The 23,372-nt window shown below is 39.2% G+C and overlaps 1 protein-coding gene across 2 annotated transcripts in view; it reads left to right on the top strand.

The window, feature by feature from the left end:
* LOC100486361 (synaptotagmin-like protein 2) overlaps positions 1 to 23,372 on the top strand; it is a 54,275-nt gene that overhangs the window by 27,862 nt on the left and 3,041 nt on the right. For both annotated transcript variants that reach the window (XM_002931780.5, XM_012969515.3), the window contains 14 exons: positions 299 to 444; positions 6,099 to 6,189; positions 6,702 to 6,807; positions 7,482 to 7,560; positions 9,449 to 10,522; positions 11,942 to 12,040; positions 15,145 to 15,236; positions 15,557 to 15,658; positions 16,745 to 16,914; positions 17,760 to 17,862; positions 19,915 to 20,076; positions 21,404 to 21,482; positions 22,186 to 22,285; positions 22,977 to 23,182. In XM_002931780.5, coding sequence (XP_002931826.4) covers positions 299 to 444; positions 6,099 to 6,189; positions 6,702 to 6,807; positions 7,482 to 7,560; positions 9,449 to 10,522; positions 11,942 to 12,040; positions 15,145 to 15,236; positions 15,557 to 15,658; positions 16,745 to 16,914; positions 17,760 to 17,862; positions 19,915 to 20,076; positions 21,404 to 21,482; positions 22,186 to 22,285; positions 22,977 to 23,182 — 2,609 coding nt within the window. The remainder of the gene's footprint in view (positions 1 to 298; positions 445 to 6,098; positions 6,190 to 6,701; positions 6,808 to 7,481; positions 7,561 to 9,448; positions 10,523 to 11,941; positions 12,041 to 15,144; positions 15,237 to 15,556; positions 15,659 to 16,744; positions 16,915 to 17,759; positions 17,863 to 19,914; positions 20,077 to 21,403; positions 21,483 to 22,185; positions 22,286 to 22,976; positions 23,183 to 23,372) is intronic.

The raw sequence follows: 23,372 nt of genomic DNA, 5'->3' as shown, positions 1-23,372 counted from the left end.
CATCAGCAGCAACACTCGGTGGTCCCCACTGATACTCACTAGAGTAATTTACATCATGTGCTTTGGGTGTGATAAGTCTCTTGGGACTCCAGACTATCTGTCCCCATCTTCTCTTCCTTTTGTAGAGCAAGGTTGCTAGGAAACAAAGGTGGAGCCAGTTGGACCAATATATGCATAAACTGATTTGCTCTGCACATAGTGAAAAATTTAGTGGGAGCATTACCTACATATAATGTGTGAAAGATTAAAGGCTTAAAATACTTCTGATGAAGCTATTTCTGACACATTTCTCTCCTAGACGCCTCCAGGGATCTCTCAAAGATGAAAAGAAAAGAAAATTTGTCACTGGTCAGTGGTTTCATGATGTAAAGTCACACCGTTTTCAGGAGGATCTCCAAGGTTCTGATCTATTGCGTGCATCTATTCGCAAGAAAAGAAACCCGAGTAAGTGTGCAGAACCAAACCTCCTCAGTACAACAGTGCTCACATATATCACTGAGTGGGGCCAAGCACAACGAAAAGGGACAAAGGCCTATGGTTTTAGCCACAATGCAGTTGCTCCCCCAGAGTTCCACCTGCCTCTAACAGGCACAACTTATTGGGCTCCAGGGTTGTACATGTCTCTGTACTCAGTGCTGCTTAAGTAGTATACTGTAGGTCTACTTAGCATGAATCACACTCTCCATGCCAATTGCACCATTACAGATCCAACCTGTGCAAGGACTCAGACCACAGTTGCTCTGTATTTTTAATAGGGTCCTGGCTTTTGTTTATGAATACCCAAGATTACAATAGGGGTTATTTACCTTAGAAGACAGTGCACAATATGTAAAAAGCATCTGCAATTGCCCATATTCTTGCACAGCAACCTGGGGCCTACCTGTAAGGACAGGGCTGGCTCCACCCCCTGATGCTGAGCTCAGCCAGAGCATGACTTTTTAGCGCTAAAACTCCCACAATTTGAGTTATGGTGAAAAAACTTGAATGGTATTTATTAAGTGCAAAAAACAAGTCAAGCCATATTTATGGTTTAAGATATTCGAGTTTTTGAGTCTCATTAGAGTTTGTAAGCTCAAAAATTCAAGGTATTTGAGTTTTTTTAATCGCAGAGATTACCATCTATTTAACTTGAAAACAAAAACTCAAATTCACAAATTCGAAAATTGGCAAATAAGCCTATCTCTGTTGCCGCTACGCTACCACATATGCCGTAACAATAATCCCCTACTTTCCTGCAGTCTGTTCTTCCTGACATGGTGGTCAAACCATTGGGCACAGCCTAAATGTTTTTGCACTACCTGTATGTGGCAAATATGTTGCTACTGGCTGTCTTATAGGGAATAGAAGGAACTATGTAGCAGTATCGTAAAATCTAAGAATATGGGAAATCACTTAGTATTTCTATGACCATATGAAAGCACTAAGCCTAAGGATTTTATACAGGTCATGAAGTCTGATATATAATATCCTCATATTTGCAACAGAGGGTATATTATTTTTTATAATACACATGTTTTAGTTAGCCGGGTAATATAATACCATTTAAAGGAGAAATTTAAAAAAACAAGATTTTGTAATGTAAATTTCTATGAAATTTTAATATATACACTGTGCACTGCTGAAAACTATGACATGCACTTAATTTTTTCAGTTCAGGCTCTTTGGGTTCACAAAATGTAAATATGTGCAAAGGAAAAACTATTCAAACTGAGCATATTTTATCTATTAATTATGTTAATATACTCTCTGAATGACTGAATGATTACACTGTATAATCTCTTCTTTTATTCTGCTTTCCTCTGTAAATCTTTCAATGTAACAGTACTATAATCATTTGGTTCACCTGCTTTGCTTTTATAATAGGGTAAAAAGGATGACCATTAAATAGGTGTGTGCAGGCATTTAATATCAATGTGTATCCCCTGACATTGGTTTGTTACATGGAAGTCAAAATGGGTCATGGCTACAACTGTAGTTGTGGTTGCACCTAAACAGAATTCATCATTATAATGTATTTATATAGCGCTAATAAGTTACACAGAGTTTAACATTCATTTATGACAAATAGGAGTCTAAAAATAATATAGCAAACAAGGGTTTAGGATTTGTGCTTAGACTTGACAGCAGCAATAGGCCATTGGTATTACCCTTTTAAATAAACTTGAACCTTAACAATGTGTAATAAAAGTTTGTTTTTTTTAATGCCCCTCCTGATTAATTTTATATGCTTTTTAAATGATTTTGATACACAGATGAAGGCAGATGCAGATGGAGGCAGCCCCTTTTCCCACCCACCCTGAGCCTTCTCTATTCTGACCACATACACCCCCATTTTTACGTTCAGGCAGCTTATACTTATGGAGGGACAGGGTGATGGGAACTGATGGTAAATGAAATTATCTATGCCTGGGTTCTTTAAATTCATCTACAATTATTTCAGCATTCGGTTGTATATAATTCAGAATCAAATGTTTGGCTATAATAGTAGTGCCTTTTGCTCTGACTCTGCTAGTTGCCTGTATTCAGTTTGCATAAAGGGTCTCCCAGGTAGGACCCTGGATGCTGCCTTTCCCATTACAGGTTGCCTGACACTGGCTTCCCATCTTCTCTGAAGGATTTAAAGCAGTGTTAGTGCTAGTGTCGCAGTCTGCTTGGCTTCCTGTATGTGGCAGGCACTGGTGCCATTGGCTTTAGAACTGTAGCTTTGTGTATATATATATATATATATATATATATATATTCCGTCACACAATCAAAAGTACATTTTGGTGAGTTCCATGATGATCTGGATCTTTCCGTTACCCAATGGAAGAGATTAGAGGGTACGGTGTGCTCTGGACAGAACAATAAGCTGTACTTGCTGCAGACAAGCATGATAAACGTACTGCAGAAATAATGATTTGCTCGCTGAGTACAGTGTGCATGCCAGGTCAGCATACAGTGATAATTTGTTTGACCGGTTAAACTTGTTTACCAACCTATCTTTAAGGGTGGGGTTTCCTTTTTTCGTTTCCTTGTGTTCTTAAACAGATTGTAATCTCATCATTTGTCCTTGGTACATACCAATTTAACCCAAGATTTCCTCTATCTATAGAGAGGCATTGATTATACAGTTTGCACTTGTCAGGGGCTTTATAGGCAGAAACAGAACAAAACACATACTAGATACTATTTTTTTAAGGGATACCTTTATCCCAAAGTTTCTCTTTCAGCATATTTCATTTTTTATTTTTCTTGTCTAAAAAGATCTCAGTAGTTGTCTATTACTAAATATATACAATTTTCATATTTAAAAACACAGTGGAGGTGTTTCCTTTGATTTGCTTATCTTTCTTCTCAGGATTACTCTGGTAATTAGTCTATTTTGATTCATGCATTTCTTCCAATGCATTTTTGTTTCCATAGGAAGTTAACATCCTTTGCACACAGTTGAAGGGGCATCATACTAAATATAGTTTCAGAATTGTGCTTAATAAAGGGGAATACCTATAATAATCTTTATGTATAGGGCTATGAGAAAATGTAAGAAGTTAAATGACTAGATTGTTAGTTTATGTTTAAAGAAACACAACTGTCTTTTAAGTTCAAACCCTCCAAATGATCCACATACAAATGCCATATGGGGATTCTGCTATTACAACACAACAAATGCATTCCGCAACCTCACTGCCCTCACAGTGAAGAACCGTTTGTGTTGTTTCAAGTGAAAGATCATTTCATCAAGTCTAAAGGGGTAGCCTCTGATGCTCTATTGTGTTGTTTGTGAAAGAAGATCCCTCGCTATCTGTCTGTCATGTCCTCGACTGTACTTGTAGAGTAATTGAGTCTTCTCACAAGTGCCATTTCTTTAGAGAATATAACATTGACAGTCTTTCTTAATAGTTTAAATCTCCCATCCCCTTTACCAGTTTAGTTGCACGTCTCTGCACTCTCTCCAGCTCATTAATATCCTTCTTAAGGACTGGAGCCCAAAACTGCACTGCATACTCAAGGTGAGGCCTTACCAGGGACCTATAAAGGGGCAAAATTATGTTTTCATCCCTTGAGTCAAAACCATTTTTTTATGCAAGACTTTATTTTATTTGCTTTAGTAGCCACAGAATGACACTGCATAAAATTGAACAGTCTGTTATCCACAATACCCCCCAAACCCTTCTCAGTTTAGGCCCGTACTACAATTCCTTTGAATGTAGAACATTAGAATTAATGTATTATTTTAGTCAAAGAGCATAACCAGTACATCTCTACTGATGTCATACCACTCTTCCTGGTCACTAGTCCACTCTTTCATGTTGGCTTCGTGTTGATTATAAAGCAGTAGGAGGGCTGAGGCAGGTAATAGGAAAGCAATGACGAGACATCCTGAGGCAATGACGCCAAAACTGCCAACTGAGGCAATAACTCATTTATAGAGGTTTATGAAGATGAAGCAAAAGCAATGTAATTATATATTATTATTACTATCAACATGTAATATATCACTTTTTGGAAAGTTTACATAAATCACACCTATCCCTTCAGTGGAGCTGACAAGTCGGCTTTCCTACTACAGGGCCAGAAACCCATGCTCACTAGGGCCAGTTTCACTATCAACCAGCTTTTCAGGTTTGATTGCAAATATACACATAATACATACAATCTGCATTGTCAAAATTGAACCAAAGACCTCAGTGCTGAGCGGTAGGCAATATGCTACGAAAATTCCCGTTAATATTCCCATTACGCAATTAAATCTTCCTTACTCATATAAGGCACAATTATTGAATTAGAGACCTTGTTACCAGACCAAGCCGCATCTTGCACTCCTGTATATCTGCACTCCTGTATACTTGCACTCCTGTATACTTGCACTCCTGTATACGTGCACTCCTGTTTACTTGCACTCCTGTTTACTTCCTCTGTGCCGCCTCATTTCCAGATTTTCCCTCAGGATTCCATAGTGGCCTGTGTCAATAGATACAGCACACTTGTACCTTGGGTCCATGCCAGTCACTGAAAGTGAACAGTGAAGATTTTCAGGGCAACGGTAAACAAACCAAAGCTAATTATAGTGCCAGCATTTTTCTAAGAACTTTTATATACTTAAAATTGGCGGTGCTTACTTTTCCTACTAGAAAAAATGGTAGGTTTCAGCATCTGAGGGTCCACCAAAATGCAAAAAAAACTGGGTGGGTTTCAACTGTGGTGTTTTTTCTCTTCAGCAGTGCAAAGAAAATCGAGACCATTGCACTAATGTGAGACTTGTGAGTTGATACAAAGTGGTTTTGTGCATGCGTATGATAATATATTCATTAGGACAATGTTCCCTCTAATCTCTTCTACACCATTTCTACAAAAATCATCCTTTCTGCACACATTTTAACACCAAATTACTTGAAAGGCCTTGTGGAATTATATCCTTATAATTTACAGCAGGGGGTACAATATTCACTATATCTGTAGGGTATTTTACCAGGTATTCTACACTCATTGTCACTCCATGTTTCACTTTTCTGTGTGTGTTGTGCTTCCTTTGCAATTCCTGCATAAAAGAAAAGATCAGTTGTTGTTGTATTATGCATATGTGTAAGTGCTGCTCAGAAGCAAATAACGTATCATGCCCCCCATTTCTAGGCCTGGTTGGCCTCCACCTTTGTTTGCTTGTACCCGCTGACTTTTGCACTAAACAGGAATCGGATAAGGCAAAGTCCTGGAGTGGATCTGCATCAGTGATTGCTGGGTGTCACATTAAATCTCTGCTGAGAGGATGTGTCACTAGGCAGACAGTGCTACTGTCACTTGTCTCTCAGAACTGCCCCTGCGCACACATACAGTACATGGGACTATATATAATGAATATATATCAACTAATATAACCTTATCTTCCACAGCATATAATAATATTTTATATAATAGTGTGTGTATTGTTGTATTTGGTGTTTCTGCAGTTTTTGTTTTAATTTCAGTGCCTTCTTTTTTAATTGTATTGAATTGTATATATATTTTGTAATTATTTAAAAGCAACATGCATCATACTGTACCCATTGAAACAGTCTAGCAGTCCTCAGCTCCCCTCCAGCCAATCACATTTTAAAGGAATTGCCTTTTTTTCTGTGTAGAGCAAGGCAATGGAAGCAAGAACAGTGGTGCAGAACTTGAGCAGAGCTCTTTTCCAATTTCTAATCTTCATGTGGAACAAGGAAGTGAAAGGTGATTTCCTTCTGATTTGCTGATAGTGCTACCTGCTGTGCATTGTGTTTAACCTTTTACAGGTGACTAAGGAGCTCATTTACTCCAATGTGAACACAGGGGTAACCTTATTATATAATATTTGACAAATGAATGGTTACTTTACTTTAGTTAGTTTACTTAATTACTTACTTAGTATGTGACTTCCCAGAAAACAAGTACCTTAGCTATGAAAAGGTGGAGGCAAAGTGGTTCATTATTTCAGTTCACAAGTGCCATAAGGTGTCTCTGTACTTTATTGTATCCCTACCTGCTCTGTCTGCTCCAGATCCTGCTATTTGGGGTACTGTCTGGGTAAAAGCTGGTATCAGCCATTCATAGTCACACCATCATTTTCTTTTTTAGCATAACCAAGTCAGACTTGGGGGCAGGGTCTCACATAGACAATACCTGGTAGCTTCACTTATTAGAAATGTTTTTCTATGGTGATTAAAAACTGTTTTCAGCAAAGTGTCTGTTTTGTGAACCCACAGGGTGAGAGTTGGTGCCGATGAAGCAATTGCCTTAAAAACTTCATCCCAGCAAAATGCAGCTGCAGCTTTGCCGTCGGAGCACTTAATGCCCTGCTCCTCAGAGGAGGCAAGTATACTTCTTAAAGGATTTTGTTCATAAACCTAACAAATAACAGCTAAAGCTACAGCTCACCTTAATATTAACCTTTGTTGTGACCAAATAATGGTATCTTAAGGCAATTGTCACTGTCTATTGTCACCTGAAGGGTAGCCCATGCCACTTGAAACTGACATCGGTGGGAAGTAATATGTTGTGGGGAGTAGCTGTATGACTGACACTACAAATAGCATCAATCAAAATGCCCATGTGCCCTTCCCCTAAAGAGACCATATATGAGAGCATACAACAATACTAATATTAATTCTTCTGAAATAATGTAGAAATGCATTTTGGTATACTTTACAAAGAATCAGATATATAAATATCTATAAATTATTACATTATACCAGCCTTGTGCTCAGTAAAGTATAAAGTTGGCATTGGGAAGTTTAACCATGGATGTTAGCAGGGCTTGTTCTCTTATTTATATTTAATTGTCCATTAAAAGTGGAAACATAGCTGTCTGTTCTGTATAAAGGAAGCAGGTCAGCAGCCCTGCACGACCCTATTAAATGACAGCTCTGAGTATCAGCATTTATTACTGTTGTTCAGTTATTTTGTCCGAGAACACACAGGATCTGTGCTTGTCACCATCCATAAGTTGTCACTATAACATTTATTCTAATACCCCTGCTTTACAGAGAAACTCTATACAGGACTTGTCTCCAGTGGGATTACGGCTGCCCAAGACATCTAACACATCAGATCTGTATGAAACAGGTAAAATAGATTGCTCCATAGATGGCAGCACCAAGTTCTGGCATTTGTATAACTTGTTTTTAGAGAGTAGGGGGATTTAGATCCAATATGATCAACATGTGGTTGCATTTTCTTAATTTAGGTAATAGCACTACTGCCTTTCTTAGGGCACCATGACTTTTATTACATTGGAGGGAGGTTGGTCTTTCCCAAGTACAACTGACTTCAAACACTGCTAAAGGGACTCATGTGGAAGTTTAGGTTGTGTTACCTTGGAATGTTAAAAATTGTCATCTCCTGGACATCTGACTCCCTGTTTCTGTGTTTTTACCAATTTCCAGTAACAAAACTTTTTTTTAGCAATTCAATAGCCCCTATAAATAACAAACTTACCAAATCAGTTTTGACAAATTGGCAAGTTCAAAGAAACAAAAAGGCTATGAAAAATGAGCTGTCCAGAAAGTGTTCATAATGCTCATGGGTGCAGCCAGGCAGAATTTAATGGAACCTGTTCCCGAATGGATCCTTATGCTCAGCTTTTCTTGTTCTAATATTTACTTCTGCTACTGCCCAATAGAAACGATCCTCTTAATGAAAATCCTTGTAATTAAGCTAACAAAGAATCCTTTAACTATAGAATCATTTCTAATCTGATTAACTAACTGCATTGTTTGTTCTATCTCCCCTTTAGCAAAATGTTATAGTATTCCAAATAAGTACAGTTTGCCTAAGCTAACCTCAAGCCCATCATTATGTTAGCCTTTGCAGGAGCCTACGTGCTGAATTAACTATTAGGTACCTGTATGTGTGTCTGGGACACGTCTGGCAATCGTATCTGCCATGCAGTGCCCATAGCTAATGTGCATACCAAACACACCCTAGGTGCTGTCTGTATGGGCCATTCCTTTGATAAGTCTGTTTTAGTGGGAAAGGCTTTCTTATCACACAGGTACAAAAGCTGTTACACAATATCTAAAGGAAACAGATACAGGGGCTTTTCCCTGCTTGGATAGTTTCAATGTCCATGTAGCACTACTTCTGTGCTAATATATACAGATATTATTGTAATACCAAGCCCCAGCTCAGGTAACACATAGCAATTGATGTTTCCTTTAACTAAATGCTACTTGCTGATTGGTTGCTGTGGGTTATTTTAAGTGGAGATAGCTTGGCACCTTACCTTTCCCCTATAATGTCATAGTCTTTATACCGTTATATTAAAGGAATGGCTTTTCTTTTATTAAAGAAGGAGTCACAGTTTCCCCCTTTTTTGTCTTGAACTAAGTACTATTTGCACTGGTGTTACTTGAAAAACAGTAAAGAATGTACTAAACAGGCAGTACGGAATATATCTCAATGCAGCTTAGTATAGTAATAACTAACAGTCCACATATAGCTTACAAATCATAGGCAATGCCTTATTCCCTGAGGAGGCATTTTTGGATCATGTTCAGGATGGAACTGTAGGTAATTATGCTACAGGTATCGGACCCCTTATCTGGAAACCCGTTATCCAGAAAGCTCCGAATTACGGAATGCCCGTCTCCCATAGACTCCATTTTAATCAAATAATTCAGAATTTTAAAACTGATTTCCTTTTTCTATGTAGAAATAAAACAGAACCTTGTAATTGATTCCAACTAAGATATAATTAATCCTTATTGGATGCAAAATAATCCTATTGGGTTTAATTAATGTTTTATTGATTTTTTAGTAGACTTAAGGTATTGAGATCCAAATTACGGAAAAACCCCTTATCCGGAATACCCTTGGTCCCGAGCATTCTGGATAATGGGTCCTATACCTGTACAAGAAAAACAAAGTACTTTGGAAGCTATTGTCCTGGCATATTGCATTATATATTTAGAATATGTGCAAACAATCTGTAATACACTGCATTGTCTTTTAGGGGGGCATGGAATGGTGCCTGGTGCACTGGCAGATGTGTTAGATCATGATGAAAGTGAGCCCTGGAGTTCAACACCAAAAGATTCATCTATAAGGAAAAGTCCAGCTGTGCCAGAGAGGAGAAATGTGGGGGAAGAAGGCAGCAGCCCCAGCAAAATACCAGTCAAACGAGGACAAAGCAAAGAAGCCTTTTGGACTGAACCACTGCCACACAGAGATCAGTCAGAAAGCTCAACAAAGAAGAAAGAAATATCTAGGCACTCAGGCCCATCCTCCCCAGACACAGAATCTGGCAAAGATATAAAATCAGGTTCAAACTTCACAGTTCAGTCAATGAAGGACAAAACCGGAGATCAGGAAACCATGCTAGACAAGGGACAGTTTAAGTCACTGAAGAACTTTTGGGAAAAAGGAGCGGAAATTTCAGCAGGTATAAATAGCTCTTCAGATCACGAGTCAGCAAATACCAAACATGTACAGGAGCCCCCAGCAAGTCATACGGTCTCTGTGCAGTACAACAGAAAACAGAATGGGGAGGTGAAGCAGGTTACTGAACAGCCATATAAATTAAAGTCTTTCTCCCAGAGACCCCCAGTTGTATCTTCCAGTGAAGATGAAATGGTACATGTGAACCCTCCAAGAAAATCTTCATCTTCCATGATCCCAAGATCAACTTATAACAAAAGCAAGGGCTCCCCCATTTCAAAAAATGCATCTCTCTCTGAAACTAATGGAATAGCCTCACAAAATGAAGAGAGCAGTGGCAGCAGCAGATCTTCAAAGAGATCAAAGCTCCCAGTCAGATTGCCTTCAGTAAGCAAAGAGACCAAGGTGGATGTTCCTCTCTCCCCTAGAGACAAGCTACCAAATGTCTCTCAATTAGAAACGGCAAGTTGCAAGGAAGAATCTGTTACACCCGAAATCAAACCAGAAGTAAAGGGGACACCCTACAGTAATGTCCAGATTTTAATTGATACTGTCACCTCTGATGAAGAACAAGGGGCAACAGCCAGTGTTAAAGCTGCCCAGAGAAGTGAAGATGTGGTGGAACATGCTACATGTGAAAGTGAAGATGGTATTACCATTCATTTCATGAATTACTTAAAAATAGTAGAATACTTGCTTTTTTAAGTTTTACCAAGCAGAATATGACATCTTTTAGACTGGGGAATATATTTGTTTTACTCAGCTAGTAAAGCTTGCTTTTATTGTTTTTTAACTAATCCATATAATATCACTTTAATGTGATTTGTTTAGTAGGCTAAATTACACCAACATTCCTCTTTTTCAGCATAATGAATAACCAGTAGATATAATAAAGAGACACAGCACACCATTAAGGGGGCCATACCCGCTGAAATCTCCCAATATGCCCACCTAAGGTCTACTTCAATTGTTCAGCCAATGTCCCTATATCCCTATAAGCTGACGAATCAGTGTGAAGGACCTGAATTGGCAGCTGAAATCTGCCCATGTATGGCCACCTTTAAAGGACCCTGTTCCCCTGCCCTGATTCAGTCAGAAAAAAAGTGACAGAACTAAGCAAACTGTTGCTCTGTTTAGGAAAGAGATTAGAAACCTCAGATAACTTTTGTCATATGATTCCTGAGTAGAGCAACATCAGAACAGTTATCTTTCTTACTTCTGACACCGTCTCCCTACTGGCTCACAGGCAGAAAACTCACCAGCAGGTGGCAGACTTGTTACAGAATTCATTGTATTTCAGTATCCTGGAATCTTGAAGTTAATTATATAAATTGCAAAAATTCTTACAATAGCACTTTCGTCAGTTTTTTCATTCAATTATTTGAAAGGTTTACATTTCCTTTAAGACACTAGTGGCCATAATTGACACGGGTATTTGGCGGCAACAAGGAGAGGGCCCTGCAACAAACTGCGCAACTGAGTGCTTGGGATTCTAGATATTGTACTGGGTTTATTTGTTAGAGGGTTAACTATAAAATCCAAACATATGTTTACTTATATGGGTTTATTTGATGGCCAGTGGTGTAATTAGAGTTGCTGGGCCCCAAAGCATTGTGGATGCCCCTAACCTTTGTGACTAAGACATTTATCATTAACAAAAAGTGAAAGTGCTGATCAATCAGGAACCCACTGGGCCCCATAGCAGTGTCAGGTTCTGCTTCATTATCAACACCCTGTAATGGAATAAGGCTGCTCCCCAGCGTTCCACATGCCAGTTGTTTTACTAGTTGCTCCACTGAGGAATAGCAAAATCACATCCATAAACTAATGTGAAACAACAGCCATGAAAAGTAGTAAAATTCTTGCAAGGATCTGCCAGGAAATAATGTCTGCAGAATAGCGGCAGAACAGTTGGGCAAGGTGGTAACAGTAGGAAAAAGGCAACGGTGGGGCAATATGGCTACAGAAGGGCTGGATAGCATTATATCAGTGGTCACAGTAACTCTTCATCATTTGAAATTATTAACCAATAGGTGCAAAAGACTTAACTCCTCATTTCATCCTGTAGGTAAGAGCTTAGATGGAAATGTTGATTCCAATCCTACATCTCAGGCAATTGGCGTGACTAGTGCAAGAAGCTTGGTGAATATTTATACAAGCACAGAAAGTGAGTATTTTGGGATTTCTATGGTGACTTCCTTTTTTGCATTTTCCACAAAGTCTTTATAAAATTAAACACTGGTGCAATATTAAACGGCCACCCTTATGTTAATTTTTACCCCCATATATAATAAAAAGCACTAAGTTTGCCCAGTAGCACTAGCCCATAGGAACCAATAAGATATTTGCTTTCAAACAGGTGACCAGTAAATTCTACCTGATGATTGATTGCTATTGTTTACTGCTCCTGGGCCAACTTAGTAACTTTTATTACATAACCCCAATACTATTCTATAGAATGTCCTATTCTGAGCAACTTTGCAATTGGTCTTCATGATTTATTTCTAATAGTTTTCCTCTTCTCCCTCTTTCTAACTTTTTAAATAGGGGGCCTCTGACCCCTGCTGTCAAAAACTATTGCTCTGTGATGTTACAATTTTAACATTGTTACTTTTTATTACATATCTTCAGTCCCTCTAGTATTCATTCTCCAATCTGTCATTTAAACCACTGCCTGATAGCTGCTGAATTTCCAAACTGGAGGGCTGATAAACAAAAAGCTAAACAAAAAAAACACAAAAATGATAAGCAATTGCATATTTTCTCAGAATCTCAGTGTCTACTCTACATCATACTAAAAGTTGACTTAAATGTGAACATCCCCTGTCCCGTGTACTTTGGACTTACATAAATTAGCACTTAAATTAAAGGGGTTTAATTCCCAGGTGGTAATATATGTATGTATGTATGTATATTTTTATTTATAAAGCGCTACTTATGTACGCAGTGCTGTACAGTAGAATACATTAATACAAACAGGGGGTTAATAAGATAATAATAGATAAATACAAAGTATAACAATTAATACAAATAAATACAAGATACAGTTACAGTTGCAAAGACACAAGAGGATGGAGGTCCCTGCCCCGTAGAGCTTACAATCTATATCGTAGAGCTTACAATCTATATAATCTAATATAGCAAGTAATACTAGTTGATCTGATATTGATTGACATATTACCACCTGTGGTTAATCCCATTTGTTTTAGGCGTTCAATTCTGTATTAATGTATATGTTTCTCATTTCAAGGGGTTTGGCCTTGTCAGGAAATCCATCCTAGCCTCCTGCAAATAAACTGTTTATTGAAACAGTGTTTAAATGGTTTCCTTACAGTTACAATACCTTGGCTCCAGTCCATTTTTTTTCTATATGGAACTTCAGTATGTGTCGTAGCAGAAAAACTGGAATGCCATAACCTTTACAAACAATCGTGTGAGGTTTAGCGAGACTCTTATTTTTTTTCTGTAGTCCAGCTATCTGTAAACACAGCAACTAGGTCTCTCTAACCTGCACTCTCTTGACATCGACTCCTTCAGGAATGATTATTAACTTGCATTTGGTGTCAGTTAATATTATATCATACATTAAGATTCAGTACATGCCAACATGCATTTTTCATCACATCTTGGTTACAGATCTGAATGGAGAGCCATTCAGAATGCAGACATGTCAACGCCCCTGTATTTTTCAGGACTGTATTCCCCATTCTAGCAGTAACAGGTTCATCTCCCATTGTCAGTAATTGGCACCCAAGCCTAACTTTGAAGCTGCATTAAAAATATAGAATAGTCACCTGAAGCAGTTGCCTGAAGCAGTGGAGCAGGGTGTGGGGCAGGGCTGTAAATAAGGCAGGGTCCTTAAATGTGCAATGCTGTACTTATCGTTCTATTGTCTGCAATAAGTTTTAGAGATACTGCTCCTCACAGTTGTGTAATGCAACATGGAATCAAACTACTTTATTGTATTATTTTACCTGATGTGTTGTTTTATGTTTTATGTTATATATAAAATAATAAAATGCACCTTTAAAATAATAAAAATAAGTTGGGGTCAGAGTGGAACAAGGACAGGGTCAGGGCATGATAGATGCTCTAAATCACTTTAGGTTCAGGTTGGCATCTTTGACAGTTGTGTACCAGCATTTTGTTCACATCTACATTTAGTGGCGATCAAAATGCCACATGTAACATAACTTTATGAAGTCTGGAGGCATTCTGCTTTTATCTAGAGGGGAGTTATAAAAAAACAGAAAGGATTGATTTCAATGTCTGGAGCCTCCGCAGGAATGACAGCTCCAAAGAACTGCATGCACCACCTAGTGGCCAACTACATCAATACATGCATTGGATCTTTCATTTAAAGTGCATTGGTACCAGGGGTTTTCTGGCTTAGGCATCTCGCCAGTATAGCTAGCACCGTGCCTTAATGCTACTAAATAACATATATATTTAGTAATAGTGTTTTCTATTAAGATGTATTTATGCTATGTTCAACATCAGGAGCAGGTTCAGAATGGGATTCAAATCAGCCCCTGGCATTTCAAGAACACAGGGGCCCAAACAGCCCCCCACCAGCCCAATAAATAGTGACTGTCTGTGGTATCTTACAGCAGCCCCTCTGGCATTTGCCAGAATCCACAGATTGCCAGTTGTATTATTACAGAGATAAAGAAAATAGGTTAGAAATTAAGAATCATTTCCTTATTAGGACCCTGAGGAAAAAGGCAATGCCAAATAATAGATTAATAAATAATGGGCTAGGTTAATGTTAATGAAATGAATAAAGCTAACTCTAAGTAGTATAAAGAATAATATATACACAGCTGCAAATGGCTAATGGCAAAATTCAGCACTGTAGGCAAAAAAAAAACCCAGAATGCGCACACCAGCTAAAAATATAAAGCAGGAAACTCCATGGAATTCTGCACTGCTATATTTAGGCATACCATGGTTTGAAGCTCCCTTAATTATAGATTCCATTGAAGATGCTTTTACATTTCCAACAATTCCCAGTTCTGCTGTTCAGTGGAATGCGTTGGTGCAAGTGAATTGTGAGTCAAAAGTAGTTTTTTTGTTTCTCATTAAACAAAGGAGCCCATTTTTATTTCATTCCCTCTCTGCCCAGCAGGTCCTATAAAGCTCATGCAGCGCTGGGATTCTCCTTATCCTGCAAGCAGCTATCATTATTGAGTAGGGGACATTGGTTCAGCTTTGTATGGTGTCATGTTTTATGTATGTTTTGTTCATTTCCTCCTTTGGTTTTGTTTGCAGCCTATAATAAACCTCAGACTTTAAGTCATCAGCTTCTGGAGCCTGAGCGAGCCAAAGAGCTGAGCAGATCAACTCCTGCCCTTCTCTCCGAGGTAACGGTTCCGTACGTGTGGCATTCCTTGTCCAGACTACAGTGCATCCCTTGGGCACTAGAAGAGCAGCAACACTCTTGTGTTTTCCTTCCACTTGTGCTTATTTGGTTAAAACACAGGATGAACGTCAGCCTTGAATGACTTACAATAACAATGAAACAATCATGTATATTGTGTGCTTGCATTTTCATAAGGCACAAACAATGGATGAGAGGCATAGCAAGCACAGGCTGGACTACTGTGCCTGCCTTCCACGCTTTGCCCTGCACTGATTGCTCTTTGTTAGAATGGTGCCCAACTATAATTTGTATCTTTTTCAGACTGAATCGGACACTGCATCTGAAATCAGCTTTCAGCTAAAGAGGCACAGAAAGACTCACAGCAGTGACAGCAACTCTTCTGACATGGCATCAGTCTCCTCGGTATGTATACACTCACAGAGAGGGGCCAGGGAGCCTTAGCACCCACTGTCCTTGCTCACTAAAGGCTGCTTTAAGCGCATAATGGGTCTCTTAGAAAGTATAGCAGGACTCATGCAGAATTGATTTCTGTTTTTTTGTATGCTGCAGTGGATATTCAAGGTTATGTATACAATAATGAACAATAAATATAGGGCTGTGATTTGAGGTTATATTTCACAGTTGTGTTCGACTATTTCCTTACATTTAAGTTTTGAGATTTACTGACTGACTGTTTAATAACCCTTTCCCTTCATTTTCTTTATTGTCCATGTTCCACTCATTCTCTCACCAGTGCTTGTTTATTCCAACTCTTTCCGCCTTCTGCTTCACTTCTCAAAAATCTTGTTTAGAATGTAAGTGGGCACTAGGAGACCCAAGTTGCTTCCAATAAGTAATAGTGATTACAGTGTTCCATGTGCCATGGCCCTAAAGGGTGTTCTGTTTAACTATATTCACACTTTAGCAACAGCATGTTAATTTACCTAACCTTTGGGACTTAAGGTGTTAATGGCAACATAAAATCCCTGATCCATTTAACAAAGGAGCCTGAAAATACAACTGCATCTATTCCACAGTGAATTGGATGCTGGAAGTTAAACATCATTTGATATGAGTATAAATTGCATTTGCAAAAGTATCATTTGTACTTTTACCAAGGACGTTTCATTGCCAAAGGTGCCTTCACATGCAGCGGGCCCCAGTTCCTTCCCTTCAATATCCTAGGCCTATCGTAGGTGTTCAGATACCCTTCTTTCCTTTGCTAGAAACAACTATGCACTACAGACACAAAACAGTGACCACCTTGTACTGCAAGGACATTCAGATGTATTAATATACTTCATGTTCCAGGATTCCTGGATGAATGCAAATGTCAGCATTAAAACAATGAACAATAGCAATACTATACTGATACAGTGAGGCACAAATGAATGATATATTGTAACTCAGAGTGGCTCAGTATATACAGTGCCCAAAAATGTGGCAGAGCTGGAATGTGCTTACAGAATAATGCCCTGAATGGGAATAATATGGTATCATTTGTGACAGGTCAGCAATAGTGTCCTCAGTGTGTACAGTGGGGATTTCGGCAGTGTGGATGCACAGGGAGCAGTAGAGTTCTCTTTGGATTATGATGAGAAGAATCGGGAGTTTCAGATTTCCGTGTCTCAATGTAAAGACCTGGCTATAGTGGATGAGAAGAAAGGCCGCTCTGACCCGTAAGTATCCTTAGTTCTGCTTTGCCAGCATATCCAGTATTAGCAACATTTTATTGGTTTCCTTCATTGTAAGTACTGTCCCTTTCCCGTTACTATAGTTCAGAGGTATTTTAAGCTTTTGGCGCAACCCCAGCTTCGATGTTTAAAGGCGAGGTCATACACAAGTCTGTGCATACAACACTTCCAGCAATACAAATGCAGAGTTCCATAGTTCCCAGCAATATGAATGCAACACAGTCAGTGCCCAAACAATACAAATGCACTACAGTTAATCAGCAATGCAAATAAAGAGCCCATAGTGTCCAAGAAGGGAAAATACAGAGCCCAGATTTCCCCCGTCGGAAATAACGATCCCCATATATCCTAGCAGCAACATATTGCCCAAGCTTCAGGCAGCTCGCCCTCATTTGTCTATTTATTGTAAAGCCTTTATTTTTGTCTCACTTTTTCTATCATTATTTTATTAGTTATTCGTTTTCTAATTTCTCAATGCTTGTATATGTCTTTTCTATATATGTTTTTTTCTCCTTTTCCTTTCTCCCTTTTGGTCTAACCACTAAACCTCATTACAGCCACCCTCCTGTCTCCAATTCTATGTTGACAATCCCTCCTGCAGTACCAGGCCCAGCATCAACCCCTATGACCATCAGCCTTGCACCTTTGCCTTTAAATAACTGTGGCGGCCCAAAGTTCTAGGAATCACACAAGGCTCTAAAAGAATCACAGGTTTAATTGGTCTGTTACTGCATTGGAGTGTGGAATGCAGTATTCTTTCATTAGATTCCTCCAGTAGTTTTGTTCCTTTACTGTTACTGCTTTATTTAGCCATCATGTTACTTTTTTAGGTATGTCAAGACATACCTGCTTCCAGACAAAGCCAGAATGGGAAAAAGAAAAACATCTGTAAAACGAAGGACAACAAACCCAGTTTACAATGAAGTTTTACGGGTAGGAATTGATGCAATAAATGATCTGTATTGAAAAATATTATTTAAATGTAAAGTTCTGCTACTACATATCATTTTGCCTTTTTTATAGGGTTATACTAAGTGAATCTAGCTCTTTTGTTATATATCTGAAACAGTGGGGGCATTGATATTACGTTAGCTGGCAAAACACTAACTGATGTAGTCATTTCCTGTTGCTGTATTGTTTGTGACCATTGTAGGACCTGGGTATGGTCACACATCAGCACATGTAAGGGGTAATTAGCCAATCTGTACTGATCTAATTGTTTGGCCTATGGCACAGTAAGTCAGACCAAAGCAATTTGAACACCCAAAAAATATAACAGCAGGGGTAAATTTTTACTATGTTTTGTAATCCATAGAAACCATCTGATACCTGCTTTCAAAGAGGCTACAAAAATGTATGGTAGCTCATTGGTTTCTATAGGTCAGTGCTGTCCAACTGGCGGCCCGCGGGCCGCATGCGGCCCGCAACCCCCCTCTGTGTGGCCCCCCACCTGTCTGGCTGCTTTGATGGCTTACCTTTGAGTAAGCATTAAATGGTATCAGTACTGAGATTAACTGGCCCCCTGCATGGTTCCCACCTCAGATTCAGGCTGTAATCCCCCTGTATTGTTTAAAAATGTAATCCCCTGTGTTTTTCACACCTTTTAGTTTCTGCATTGTTCAACCCCTGCAGTGTTCACACCTCAGGCTCAGACTGTAGTCACTCCCATTGTTCACTTCTTCACACCTCAGACATAGGTACTGTAGGCAGAGTATGGCACATACAGCCAGCATAGGGCAGGTAGAGTATGGCACATACAGGCAGCATAGGTCAGGGTGGGTATGGCACACAGGAAGGGTAGGGCAGGCAGAGTATGGCACACACAGGCAGCATAGGGCAGGCAGAGTATGGCACACACAGGAAGGGTAGGGCAGGCAGAGTATGGCACACACAGTAAGGGTAGGGCAGGCAGAGTATGGCACACACAGTAAGGGTAGGGCAGGCAGAGTATGGCACACACAGTAAGGGTAGGGCAAGCAGAGTATGGCACACACAGGAAGAGTAGGGCAGGCAGAGTATGGCACACACAGGCAGGTTAGGACAGGCAGAGTATGGCACACACAGACAGCATAGGACAGGCAGAGTGCTGCCTGTGTGTGCCATACTCTGCTTGCCCCATGCTGCTTGTGGGAGGTGAACCTGGCAGGGGTTTGTTGTGGGAGTTTGTTAGCAGTTGGAAATAGCCATTAAATGGTCCCAAAGGTGTGTAATTATGTACTGGGGGTTGCTCTGCTATCCACAGGGGAGGAGGAGGCATATGGAATTTAAGGGTATATCTTAATATGACATAATTCTTTCACATATGAATGCTGGTTGATATCCCCACAGTAAGGACCAAGCATTTGGGATTTTGCTGTGCTACCACCATTGTGATAAAATGGGTGTGGTTTGAAGTGGGTGTGGTTTCAAAAAGGGGAGTGGTCAAAACTGGCTTCCATTAGCGGCCCTCCACCATGTATGCTAGAGAAATTTCGGCCCTCGGCACCGTAGAAGTTGGACAGCACTGCTATAGGTTATTAGAATCAGCACACGTTTTGTCCCCTTTCTTACATAAGAAGAAATATCTGCCATTAGATGAACTTTTAGTATGTTATACAATAGCCTATTCTTAACTTTTCAACTGGTTTTCATTTTTTATGTTTTATGTTATTGTTACTATGTATTAGTAATCTTTCTATTTAGGCATCCTTTATACATATTCCAGTCTCTCTTGTACAACACTGCCTGGTTGGACCCTAGCAACCAGATAGCTGCTGAAATTTCTAAATGAAGAGCTGCTGAAAAAAAGCTAAATAATTCAAAAATCACAGAAAATTGAAGACCAATTGCAAATTGTTTCAGAATAGCACTCTTTGCACATACAAAGCTAATTTAAATGTGACAAACCCCTTTAAGGCGATTGAGTTAGATTGTAAGACTAAAGAAACTTGATAAAAGTGTAGCCATCTTGAAGTAAACTAATATCCCGGTGTTTCTGTTCTTCAGTACAAAATAGAAAAAATGGTTTTGCTGATCCAGAAACTGAATCTTTCTGTGTGGCACAATGACCCACTTGGCAGAAACAGCTTTCTTGGAGAAATGGAGATTGACCTCACCAGCTGGGACTGGAGTAACACAAAGTCAAACTGGTACCCTCTGAAACCAAGGGTATGTATTAAGCAATATCTCTGGTCCATGTAACACACACATTTGCTTTGAGAATCTCCACTCACTGTTATATACTCTAGTACAGGGGTCCCCAACCTTTCTTACTCGTGAGCCACAGTCAAATGTAAAAAGACTTGGAGAGCAACACAAGCAGGCCCGGATTTGCGGAGAGGCCACAAAGGCCTGGGCCTAGGGCGGCACAAATTTAGGGGCGGCATGCCGCCCCGCCGCAATGAAATTTTGAAATTTTGCTCCGATATGGAGCAATTGGGATTTCTCCCCACTGCTCCGTATGGGAGTTAAATGCCTGCGCATGCGCACTTGAGTCGACGCGGCGCGGCATGGAGGGAGGGGGGGCTTGTTCGCGCATGCGCAGGGGGCGCGAATGGGGGACGGCCTAGGGGCGGCTGCTTTTGAAATCCGGCGCTGAACACAAGCAGCATAAAAGTTCATGAAGGTGCCAAATAAGGGCTAAGATTGGCTATTAGGCAGCCGCTATGCACACTATCAGCTTACAGGGGGCTTTATTTTGTAGTAAATCTTGTTTTTATTCAACCAAAACTTGCCACCAAGTCAGGAATTCAAAAGTAACTACCCGATTTGGGGGCACTGAGAGCAACATCCAAGGGGTTGGTGAGCAACATGTTGCCCCTGAGCCACTGGTTGGGAATCACTGCTCTAGTAGATCTTCATGCCAATGTCAGCTCATTTTAATGACAAGGCTCTATCACTCCCATTCATATTTATGAAAAAGCCTTTAGCCAATTTTTTTCTCTACAGCAAAATTCTCAAGACAAAAGTCCCTAATTATAAGTTACACAAAGCACTGAAGGACAAAAGTAGACACAACAGGGGCTTCTCCTTAAACCATGCTATAGAACCAACCTGACCCTTTAGGAACCAGTTCTGTATGGTATAACGCTTTATTGTTGATGATATCCATATGCACAAGCTTTATAAGATTTCATGGGACAAATTCTTTGTATATTTATCATGCTGTGTAAAAAGTGGAGTAAAACATTACCGGTTATGTTGCTCATAGCAGCCAATCAGATGCTTTGCCTTGGTTCCCTAACTGTTAAATTCTTGCTGACTAACTCTGGGCAGTAATGCTTCACTCCACTTGTTTTACACAGTATAATAAGTATACCCCTTAGTTATAAACAGGCCCTTTCATTCATTTTTCAGTTTGTAGTAGACTGTTCAACAGAAATTGCTTGCTGCTGCCAATTTAGCATGTATGTTCATTAATCAGAGCCTTAGACTTAAGTTGGCCATACTAAATTCAACAAAATTAGATTACATAATGTGACCTTTCTTTTTTTAGAGCGTCTCTGCCATGAATGGTGTGGATCACTTAGGCGTTATGAACTTGTCCATTAAATACATCCCTCCAGGAAGCCTTGGTAAGAGTAAAACACAGTTCCTCCTGTTATCAGAGTATGCAATAAGTAGGGGTGGAAGTGCTTCAATGCACAAAACGCGTCAGGCGGTCTGCGTTTTTTAAAGATGTAAATAAAGATTGGATTTTTATCGATTCTCTGGCTGGCCGTGGTGCTTCAAGAGCTGTTTTTCTGCTGGAACAGTAGGGGAAACTAACTCTTTTAAATGCTTGTGGGGGGGTAGGGGTGTGGTGTAGATAAACCTGTGAGAACTTAAATTGTGCTTAACATGCAATTTCCATTCATATTTCCATTCATAATTGGAATTTTTTTCAGGTCCCTAAAATGATATTGTTGTAAGACCCAGTAGAGAAGGGTTTCATGTCTGTGCCTTCAGCTGTTTGATTTAATAGGAAAGCTTTCAAGCACAGATAAGAAAATTAACATTACACACTGTATTAAATGAGCTTTTAATTAGCAATAATTGCTATAATCTCTGAGCATATTTTTTGGACTGTAAATGCAGAACATTTTATTCATTTCATTCAGATTTTCTTGTAGAGTCAGTTTGAATAGAAGTTTGTATTGTAGAGTAAAATACTATAAACTATTGTTGTTATCCATTTACCATATCCACTGCAGGGAGAAATATAAGGAAACCATCAGTGAGAGTACGTCGGTCATTGCTTAGGTCACTCAATATATTTCTGACATCTTTTGGTTTTAGGTCCAAAACATCCCACCTCAGGGGAGGTACATATCTGGGTAAAGGACACCAAAGATTTACCACAGTTGCGTCCTTCTGGAGTTGACTCATTTGTTAAATGGTTAGTAATCTGGAATGAAATTATCTGGAAAAAATAATAATATAATACAATTTTCTAAAACCTATAAAAAAAATTGAAATATTGAATATTAAAGAGATTAAATTGGGTAATAGTTTTATTCCTGTTACTTCACAGTTCCCAATATTAATTGTTAAACAGTTGAGCAGAGGTCTACACTACACTTACCCCTGCCAACCAGGTGCTTTTTTCTGGGGGGGGGTGTTATCACATCATAGAACCAACCTTAAAGTGATGCTTTCACACCAAGCAGAAGAAAAACACTGTGGGGGTGTTACCTGAAAACACCCGTGTATATCAAATAAAGTTTAGAATAGGGCACTTTTTTTTAAAATAAATTATACACTTTTATTGCCAGTTTATATTAAATTGCTTTACTCTTTGGTCTGGATGAAAAATCACTTGGCCTGGGCATGTATTAAGTATAGGGTCCCCTTGCTTTGTGTTAGCCACAATGTTCCTGTCTTGCCCTTCCTGAATGAATATGTCCCATCAGAATTCAAAAATAATGACCTCTAATTATTACTAAGTAATCACCAGCTACAAACAAATGACGAGCCTGGCAAAGTGATATACGTGCAGTGTGCTTTTATAATTCTGTTTACAAGTCTTGTACATGATATGCTTAGATTGGTAAATGACATACTCAATGATCTAATTATTTCACCTGCAGCTATGTACTGCCTGACACCAGTAAAAAGAGCTATCAGAAGACAAGAGTAATAAAGAAGGACTCAAACCCAGTCTTTAACCACACAATAGTCTATGATGGTTTCCACACAGAAGATCTAAGGGACGCATGTGTTGAGTTGACTGTCTGGGACCATGAGAAACTCAGTAATCATTTCCTTGGAGGAATTAGACTTGGCCTTGGCACAGGTAACCCATCTGTGTTATCATTAAGCATTACTTTTATCCCCATGTCTGGTTAATGAATAAAGCTTATATATTGCCAGGGTGAAAAACATATAATGAGTTACAATTTTGTTACAATGTTTTTTTTATATGCTAGGCAACTTTTTATTGTGTTTTTGTTTTAAAACAAACAGCATAGTCTATGGAAAGTGGA

Source organism: Xenopus tropicalis, chromosome 8 (genome assembly GCF_000004195.4).
Source record: "Xenopus tropicalis strain Nigerian chromosome 8, UCB_Xtro_10.0, whole genome shotgun sequence".
Classification (NCBI taxonomy): Eukaryota; Metazoa; Chordata; class Amphibia; order Anura; family Pipidae; genus Xenopus; species Xenopus tropicalis.
Note: the sequence above shows the minus strand (reverse complement) of the source record. Positions and strands in the feature narration are given on the sequence as shown.